General features: G+C 38.5%; 1 protein-coding gene across 2 annotated transcripts in view; it reads right to left on the bottom strand.

Annotated features, from left to right (window-relative positions):
* Nucleotides 1-369: 369 nt before the first annotated feature.
* The window catches only part of setx (senataxin), a 37,065-nt gene continuing 27,265 nt past the window's right edge, over nt 370-10,169 (bottom strand). For both annotated transcript variants that reach the window (XM_058414997.1, XM_058414998.1), the window contains 16 exons: nt 9,839-9,932; nt 9,167-9,337; nt 8,643-8,869; nt 8,216-8,365; nt 7,934-8,069; nt 7,381-7,482; nt 6,672-6,784; nt 6,366-6,437; nt 6,018-6,167; nt 5,788-5,895; nt 4,173-4,348; nt 3,395-3,487; nt 2,449-2,637; nt 2,180-2,275; nt 2,007-2,094; nt 370-1,660 (listed from right to left, as the gene is read on the bottom strand). In XM_058414997.1, coding sequence (XP_058270980.1) covers nt 1,259-1,660; nt 2,007-2,094; nt 2,180-2,275; nt 2,449-2,637; nt 3,395-3,487; nt 4,173-4,348; nt 5,788-5,895; nt 6,018-6,167; nt 6,366-6,437; nt 6,672-6,784; nt 7,381-7,482; nt 7,934-8,069; nt 8,216-8,365; nt 8,643-8,869; nt 9,167-9,337; nt 9,839-9,932 — 2,367 coding nt within the window. In that variant the 3' untranslated portion in view covers nt 370-1,258. The remainder of the gene's footprint in view (nt 1,661-2,006; nt 2,095-2,179; nt 2,276-2,448; nt 2,638-3,394; nt 3,488-4,172; nt 4,349-5,787; nt 5,896-6,017; nt 6,168-6,365; nt 6,438-6,671; nt 6,785-7,380; nt 7,483-7,933; nt 8,070-8,215; nt 8,366-8,642; nt 8,870-9,166; nt 9,338-9,838; nt 9,933-10,169) is intronic.

Below are 10,169 nucleotides of genomic sequence, written 5' to 3'. Positions count from 1 at the left end.
ACTTTCGTAAAAAAATGTTCGTACCATAACTTACACGATAAGAAGCGTTGTGTGTTATTAATGGTGGTGATGAAGTAGCTAGCTAGCAGTGACCTATGATGCAAAGGAAAATGAAAAAGGAAGAAGGGGGAGGGGGTAATCAATCGTACAAAAACACGAATGTTTCATTGTTGTCCTAATGGCAATATTGACAGTATAGGATTCATATGCATTTGAGACTTGTAGATGTGTATTGCTATAAAATAATTTCAGATCACAATGTAGGACCCCAAGCATCTCAGACTGCACTGTATTATAAACAACGTGGAATACCAGCGCACTCTGGTGGTGTATTACAGTATTACACATTAATACCCGCACTTTCCTGGCCAGTTGGTTAAGGCTGGTTTATTGAATGTTTAGTTACAAAAATAGAAACTTTCCCCACCGACACCTCATAAGAAACGGATGCAACGCTGCACCACAGTTTCACTGCCATGCAATTCAGTGGGACAACAATACACAGTTTGGAATGAAGCAAACATACCAGATATTTACTCCGATGGAAAGGAAGACGGAAAAACTAAAACAAGGTTCCATACAAAATCTGTATTACAATTGTACATTTTAAAATATTTACAAAAGAAAAAAACCTGCATTCTCAAAATATGAAAAATATATTTCTTGTTTACAATTTCAGAGCTTTTTTTTTTTTTTTTTTTTAGACAGTAGAGTTATTTTGTTCTCAATTTTAACCATTAAGAACAGAAACTAAAAAAAGATGTCCCAAATCTTCACCTAGAGTGCAGCTTTTCTCTGGACTGGCATTGGCATACTCTGAAACTATTAAAAAAAACAAAAAAAAAACAAATAAAAGAAGCAGTTTGTCCACTTCGCTTTGCCACTTAAATGTTTTGAAGCTTTTTACAAATGAAATTCTGTCTGCATAAAGGTTAGATAGACACGCGTCAGATTTGTTGGATTTTTGCATAGATGCGAAATTTTGTATTGAAAAACATGAAAAACTGAATACATAAAAGTCAATATTATTTATCACTTATGAACATGAAGACAAATGGCTAAAATAAAGGCTGCTTAGCGTTACCTTGGTTACAATGCTAATGTGGTTTTAATCAAAAAAGGTCGGTCACCTTTATTTTACACAAATATTTCAGCTAGCAATTTTCTAGGTCAGACCGAACAAGTCTCTCACTGTTTAGTCAGAGCTACCACGAGACGCTGACAGTCATTCAGGCAGAAGGGATGTAAAACGCAAATATTATTTTCTGTGTGTCCTAGAGGAAGAGGAGTGATGTTCGTGATGTTGTTCTGAAGTCGAACGAAAGGAACGTGTGAAGCTTCGGTCGCGCCGTGGATCTAAAGGACTGCGACCGGGTGGCCTTGGTCGAGTGAAGCCTTGGTTCCCAATGTCTTGCTCTCTGCTGGCAGGCAAAGGTGCTGGTAGACGTGGGTCTGAAGGTCTATCGTGTGTTCTGGGGTCTCTTTGCCCATCAGAACATGCAGGATTGGACATGGGGATGGGGGGGTGCGTGGATCTACGAGAAGGGCGACTCGGTTTCAGCACCTCCCTCACAACCTTGTGAAAGTTGGACTCGTTCACTGTTATTCTGGCGCCACGTTTCTCTGCGTCCCTTACCAGTGCTCCCCAGTCACTGTGCTCCTGTGGGAAAGAAAAGATGGGGAAATTTTTGTTGTTGCCATCATTCCCTTTCAGCTAACATTTTATATTACAGATTTGATTAACAGTCACGTCTCTGTTTACAAATTGCACACAGATGTGTCCACCGTTAACCAAGTAACCATCTATGTGACCAGTAATTTTGTGTACATGTGCAAAACCATCACAATTCCAACAAGGGCATGTGATAAAACAAGTAAGATTTGAATTACTTAATTCTATGCAACGTAGGTATGACCTGGTAAAGCAACAAATCCGAACACAACAGGCTCTAATACACATGATCCTTTGTGTCATGTATAGTTTTCCTTCCCCCAACCCCCTTTACCGTGAGTGTACGGAGATGTCCCAGGATATACAAACTGGATTTGGCTCTAGTTATGGTCACATTCATCCTCTGGCGATTTGCGACAAACCTTAAAAGACAAAATGCAGATAAACCAAACAGGGCGCAGACTAGAACATGTACAATAAACACAAAGCTCTCAAAAAGAGTCTTACCCAATAGAACCGTTTTCACTGCTGGCTCTTACACAAGACACAATGATGCAGTCCATTTCCCGGCCCTGGAACCCATCTACAGTGTCCACCTCCACACTGGCCGAACACAAGAAAGTTTTAAATTAGATTAGATTTTCCAGGTGCATTAAAATGATACTTCATGGTGGTGTATAACGCCTTTGACATTAATATGAGGATTAAAAAGAAGTTTTAGAAATAGTTTACAGACTTAACAAGAAAGGAATGCACTTTTTAATCTTCTTTCTTACTGTATGCCTTTTTTTAATTCCTTGTCTATATCGTTGTCAAGGGCCTCCGTGATGCGTTGCTTCTGGGCGTTATATGGTGTGATGATGCCAATGCGCATCTGCTGCTTTTCCTTGCGCTTGGCATGATTTTCCCCAAGCAGCTTATAAAGCACCACCACCAGCTTCACCTCCTTGGCATTACTATATGAACTGATAGAAATACAGAGATATAGAGCAAAAGAGTACAGTCACTGGTCATATTGCCATACAGAAGCTGTTATATTATAAAGCGTGCATGTCGGGAGTTTAATATTAAAATCCCACAACCAAAGAAGTGCTGACCAATCTTATGTGCTCCTATACACTTTTGACCAATCCCATCCTTCTGTGCAGAAAGGGTTACAAATCCTGCCTGTTCTCATGGTTATTTTGCTTGGATATGCCTTTAATATATGCTAATAAAACTTAGTTGGTTCTATGCATTCTATTTATACAAAAGTTAGCTCTGGTCCACTAATTCAATTGGTGTCCTTATATCTAGTATAACCGTACTGGGATATTTCACCATGTGCATCACTCGTCCATGTTCACCACATTAAATTTCATTTCCTAGTTTGAAACAGTTGCTGCAGTGGCATTAACACCACCAGACCTGGCATCGCATTCACAATCAGGCTGTTATAGTGAATATCGCTATGGCTGGGATTCGCTATCGGCACAAAGCCAAGGGTATAACCCACACTCGTGTGTGTGCTCAATAATGCTTAAACAAAGCCAAATGTCACAAATAACTGCTTTTTGTTTGGATCCAAGTCTCTACAGATTTTATTATATTTAAAAACATATTATTCAAGATATCAATAGCTAAAGGTCTGCTGATCACGTTGATCGTGCATTTAATTAATATTTTTTAAGTTCCTGGAATTTAAACAGTTTTTTGCCCGGTGTCCATTTTCCCCAAACTTACTCTCCCTGTTTTCTTTCTTTTCCATCGGTCACATCGAACACTCTGTAGGCTTCAAACGGCCAGGAAATTGAGCACAGCTTCTGAGCAGTCTCACTATGGAAAAAAAAAGAAGAAAACAGGTCAATACACAACATCTAAAATTCCTCATAGTGAATTTACTATGGATCCAATGGAAGGAGAAAAATGGCAACACCAGGACTTTCTAACTGTTGTTTATATATTGTATTGTATTTATACAAACTTAATACTGAAACTCTTATAGAATCCATTTTCTATTCCCGCTTTATTCCTAATTAGGGTCACGGGGATCTGCTGGAGCCTATCCCAGCACACATTGGGTGAAAGGCAGGGGTACACCCTGGACAGGTCACCAGTCCATCGCAGGCTACTGCAAATTATTTCCAAATTTATCATCATGTGAGTCTTATGTTAATCCAATAATAAATAATAATGTAAAAATAAAATGTTATTTAAGTGAACCATATCGTAAATTATTACCAACTGCAAATAATTCCATCCACATGCATGAAAATGCCCACTTGGGTGAATCCATAATGCCATTTTGTGTGGAAATTTCCAGTGTGTTATTTTTTTTTTTTTTATAAGAGTTGCATATTTTTTGTCCCTTTTGCATTGAAAAATGTATAACCATAATGAGCCAAATGACTGTCTTAATATTCTGGAACTAGAGGATGAGTAGGTTAAGGAGCCCTAAAGGAAGTAAATCTAATCATTTGTCCAAAAAAATCTGCGTGTGGGAGAGGGTGAGATCTCTTACGGGTCACTTTTTAAGTTGTTGTTGTAGATGTACTTGGAAGGGAACTCGCAAATATCTGGGTGCATGCGGTACTGAACACGGAGGAAGATGCTGGGGGACAGGTGTGTGTTCAGGTTAAACAAACTCTTCCAAACCCGAGCCATCAGTGACTGGTCATAGCCCAGCTCTTTGGCTTTCTAGGATTTCACAAAACAAACATAAAAACAAGTTGAGAATAGTAATAGCCCAGATTTGCTTGTAGCTTTTTACATAATGACAAGTTGTCCACAAAGGATAATGTGAAAATATTTTTACAAAAATATAAATTAATTGGAAAAAATATAAAAGCTAGCAATTGTGTCACAACTGTCTATACACCCCCTGAAAAAATTGCATTAGATTTTTATGAGATTTTAAAAAAAAATTAAACAAAAATAAATCATGTCAGTCATTCCACCTTTGATATGATATAGCAACCAACAAAGTTCATGTGGAAAAATTCTAATATAAATCTTATAGGTCACCTGGCTGCATTTGGATACAATTTTATTCCACTCTTCCTTGCCAAAAGATTTGGATTTGTGCTAAAATGTGAAATTTAGCTTCATCTTCAGCTGCCTAGCAGAAGCCATCAGGTTTTGAACAAAAAAACACAGGTATGATTCTCTCAATCATGTCTAAAGCCCTAGTCCAAAGTGAAGGAAAACAGCCCCATAGCATGATGCTGCCAACACCAGGTTTCAGTACTGCTATGTGGTTCTTTGGACAATAAGGTGTCTTGCTTTTTGTGCTAAAACATCCTTTAAAATTATACCCAAAATATTTTACCAAGACCATGACAAATTTCCCCCACATGGTTGGTTTGGCAGAATGTAAAAGGGCATGGTTTTTTGTTTTTTTTTTTGGTGATCAAGGGCTTCAGTCTAGTCACATAATCTAGACTTTTGCCACAAATCGGGAGTGAGCAGTAACTGCTGGTGTTTCATGGAACATCTAATGTTTTGGAAATTCTTATGTACCCCTAAATCTGATCAGTACACCTTTAGACACTGAGATTTCATACATGCGTCCCTAAGCACTTTGTAGACCATGGCTTCACCTAGATCAGGGGTGTCCAATCTTATCCGCAAAGGGCCGGTGTGGGTGCAGGTTTTTATTCCAACTGAGCAGAAGCCACACTCGAGTCTACTGAAAGCCAAGATCGGTTGATTAGCCAGTTGGAATCAGGTGTAGCTTCTGCTTGGTTGGAATGAAAGCCTGCACCCACACCGGCCCTTTCTGGATAAGACTGGACACCCCTGACCTAGAGGATTGTCAGGAAAATCCAACAGAAAGAACTGACCTTTATTTGGGGTTAATAAGAATTCCCTTATGATAGTTGCATGATAATTACTTTTTACTTTACTAGAATGTTTTGTTGTTTCTCCACTTGAAGTTTGTTGGTTGATCTCACACAGCAAAAGGTCGGACAGATCCGACATGATTTATCTAGGTTTCAATTCACAAAAACATACAATTTTAAGACTGGTGGGTATACTCTATATATCCACTGTAGCTAAGTAAATTCACTAAAGGGAATTTTGTTGAGTGGTGGAATCCCGTTGGTGGTGATCCCGTTTATGGCAGTCTGAAATACCTGAGATACGACAGTTGGTGGCAGCTGCATGGGGTCGCCCACCAGGATGAGGTTTTGGCATCGATAAAGCAAAGGAATCAACGTTTCTGTTTCTTTAGCTTGTCCTGCCTACGAGGATACACACACAGAACACTTATATCAGTATACCGTCCCTCCTATGAAACCTACTTAGTGGAAGGCATATAGAAACACACACTGATATTTAAATGATCTTAGTCAAGCGTACAGACCTCATCAATGATAACACAGCTGAATGGCTCGTGTCCAAGACGGCGGAAAGCGGACTCAAGGAGACCACTACCACTTGTGCTCAGTGTGCAGCAGATCACATGAGCGTCAAGCAAAAGACGTGACTGCACCGACTGTTTTTTATTCCGAAGCTAAAGACAAAGATTAATTTTAATAACAAGCACGGGGGCAAAGTGAGGTAAAAGGATTATAAAACTAATGTAACTGATGTTAGTCAGGTCAGCATAATGTAATACTTTTAAATGGAATACCAGCATGACTGACGCATTAAACAAATGGGGATTTTTTTTTTAGATACACGTTTGGTTGAAAGTTCAAAAGACGTATACCTCATTTAATTGTCGACTGAGGTTCTTCCTTTCGTTCAAGTAAAACATCTTTTTGTTATTCAGTTGTTCAAACTGCAGAAAAGACAAATGACCATAGCATACATGGAGTAAGAGCAAGAATTGAATATTAAAGATTAAAGTTATTTGTCTGATTTTAGCACAGGTTATAAGGCTGCGATGGAAAATAATAAATCGCTTTTGTGCATGTGGAAGGATGTTGATCATGCCTGTCCTGGAAAAGCAAAGATGTCGTCTATTACTAAGAAGGAGAAATGTTGGAATAGGAGCTGTATAATAGTGCCTCACCATGTTTGATTTTTTGTCCGTCAGAGCACACTGCTGAGACACCATTTCAATCTTCTTGTCCAGTTCCTCCTTCTTCCTCTGGATATCCAAATCACCTTTGTGTTGCGCTTTCTCTGCAAAAAAATAAATAAAAATCAATCACATAAGGAGCAACAATAAACGACGTTACAGACCAAATGAAAGGTGAAGAACTGCGAGGGGTTTGCCGATACAAGAACATGCTGATGTATTGTGATGAGGAGCGATGACATAGCATTAAAGTACAATACATAATGTAAGCTATTACATTATATACTAAATATAAATATACTCCGAACTAGCTAGTCCCTGACCTTAGTGAGCTAGCATGGTAATGTGTTTTTGTTTGAGGCTACAAAGCACTTCTTTAAGTTGCTTTAGAGATGTCTGCCAAATGCAATAAAAGGTAAATGGATGTTGTCGTCCTTCAGTTGCACCCTGTACTGATCTTGCCACTGAACCACCAGTGACAAATAAAAATGTATGTATTATTTTTTTAAAAAAATCAATTTTAATAAAAAAAACAAAAACATTCCAACCATCATCACCCAAACAGAATAATTTAACCATTACAGTGCATATGTATAACTGCAGTGAAAAAATGAAGCCAATAGGATATTAGGTTGTGTTTCTACTGTGCCATGATTGTACCATTTTCCACCTCAACTGTATGTGCAATCCTTTTACTCACCCAATACTTTCCTGACCTGGCAGTCAAGGCTGAAGGGTTTCAGTTCTTTAGAAATGGCCCTCTCACTCCCGAGTCGCACCAGTTTGATGTCACCACAGTTCCCTGTGCATACAATCTTGAAGTAATGTGTGCATACACCAAACCGAACCAAACTTTTCCCAACATGTTTAAAAAGTTTAGAAAACCCTGATTGTCTTCGTACTCTCATTCATATTGGTGAAGAACGGCAATCACAAATAAATAGCACAGCAGATTCGCATCTGGTGAAGCGCTTAAAACTCCATACAAGGCAAAGCTCAAAGCTCAAAGTTCAAATGGACTTTCTCAGAGGTAGAAGTGAAAGACTTGCATTTTTGCCAAGAAAACCTAAATTATTATTATTAGGTAAAATATGAAAATACAAAATGAGCAAGTAGATCACACAGTTAAACACTGCTGCATTCATTATTTTTTTCCCCCCATGCCAAGCAACGTTTGCACAAGTTGTCTAAGCAACTACAAAATCGCTGTGCAATTACAAGGAAGGATATGGTTGTATGAGCACAACCAGTACCTTGTGGAGAACGGATGTCCATGCACTTTTCTTTGAAGACAATAATGATTTTCTTCATCAAGTTGTCAATGGCGGCATTAGATGGAGTGCAGAGAAGAATTCTGGGTCTTCGAGACGCTGAAAGACTCACTGGATCCTGAAGAGTATACAACATACACAATCAAATAAGGATAACCACTCCAATGCATACTGAGAATGAGGGGTTGAGGAAGAACATAAAGTATCAAAAACACACACACAACCAACACACACCAATAAAAAAAAATAAATAAAAAAACTTACAGATAGAAGTCTGTGCAGCATGCCAACTATGATTTTGCTCTTGCCAGTTCCAGGTGGTCCATGTATTAACAAAATCTTTGGAGTATTCTGCTTTCTTTTCACCATTGCAACCCCACAGCTGATTGCTTTGGCCTGCTCAGAATTATATTCCTATAGGAAATACATTTTTTTTACTACATACTTTCCAACTTTCCTTTTTCATGTACAATAAGAATGACTTGTTCTTCATACCTGATAATTATATTTAGCTTTACTGAATCAGCTTTTCAGCATCACATCTGACAGCATAAGTGACCAAATAGCCCACAGACGACAAAAAAAATAAAAAAATTACCAGCAAAAAAACTAGGCTCCAGTTGCAGTTAAAAAGTCTAGCCCAGTGCCAACAAGTGGTGCGACAACCTATTGTTCCTCATCACCTACTTACAGGCATATCTATGTTCGGCAGGCCGTCCTGGCAGGGTGCGTAGAACTTGATGTCTGGCTTGAGAATCAGCGGATGCATCATTTTGCTCTTAGGTAGCAAATTCAGCGCTCTGAATTCCCGCAAAGTACTGACCAGGGAACCAATCAGTTCACAGCGTACACTTTGGGTGTTAACAGAGGACACGTTTCCAAACGTCTGAATGGTAATGTTCAGTGTAGAGAACTGACCTATATGGGAAAACGGCAAAAACCTCAGCTGGGTAGCCTGTTGTAATACTGAGCAGCATAATTATTCAGCCGAACACTCGGACCCAGGCTGTCCCCTTAATTTAACAACTGTATTTAATGTACAACTTGAGGTTGGGGAAAAAAAGACTTTGCTGAATCTTTGTATTTTTGTTAACACTGACATTAGCTTGTTACCTTTGAATGACTAGCAGACAAACCTCCAAATGTGCACGAATGAGTTCAGGACATAGTCATACAGACAGTGAACTAAAGTACACACCACCACCACATACACACCTCCATTATTTAGCACGCTGGATCGCAACACACATCCAAAGTGGGGACAAAGATCAGGAACATCTTGCTCATCATTAGCATATGCACCAATGTTCTCCGGCAGATAAAGGAGCACAAGGTCTTCATCTTTAGGATACAACTGCTTCACCTCCTGCTCTGCATTAAGGCTTGCTATACATTGTGACAAACACATTTAATTCATGATTACATGTACTACATATGTCTAGAACAGAGTAGTAAAATCTGTACAAAACTGTAAAACCTGCCACAGGCAGATACAAGTCAAGAGCTTCAATTAATATTCGCATCATCCATCACAATTTAGGGAAATGTGACTTTGCATATCAAGTTATAGATCAGTTATAGAAGTGTCTATGTTTTTTGTTTTTCCTCAAATTGTTGGACATCAACAGGTTCTCAAATACTCAAAACAGCCCATCTGGTATCAACTACCATGGCACAGTAAATCATGCTCCTCCATTCAGATGTCTTATGTGAACATTAACTGAAGCTCTTGACCTGTACCCATCATATTTTTTGCATTACAATGCTTCCACATGATTGGCCAATTGGATAACAGCAATAAGGTGTTTCTATTAAAGTGGTTAACAAGTGTATATCAACATTTTACTGAGACAATTCTTTGCAATAAAAAAAAAAAAAAGCATTCACCTGTGAAACTGGCAGTGGCAACACGATTGCTGTATTCAATTCCCTGGACCTTCAGTTCAATTCTAATTTTCCTAACATACCATTCGTTGACCATCTACAGGAGGAAAGAAAGTATTTTAAAATGTACCACGAAAAATACAGCAGGGAAAACATGAGTTAAAACAGAGGAAACTAAAACTGTTCTGAAATACAATATGTAGAATGCAATGCACTATATAAACATTTGACAGACAAATTGATTAAATTAAGGGAACAAGGAATATATGACCCCTTGTTTATTAAACACATAAAAGATTTGAAGCTGTAGGAATTTCTTTTTGAGTCTTGTTCT

The sequence above is a fragment of the Hemibagrus wyckioides genome, linkage group LG18, assembly GCF_019097595.1.
Source record: "Hemibagrus wyckioides isolate EC202008001 linkage group LG18, SWU_Hwy_1.0, whole genome shotgun sequence".
In the NCBI taxonomy this organism is placed as follows: domain Eukaryota; kingdom Metazoa; phylum Chordata; class Actinopteri; order Siluriformes; family Bagridae; genus Hemibagrus; species Hemibagrus wyckioides.
Note: the sequence above shows the minus strand (reverse complement) of the source record. Positions and strands in the feature narration are given on the sequence as shown.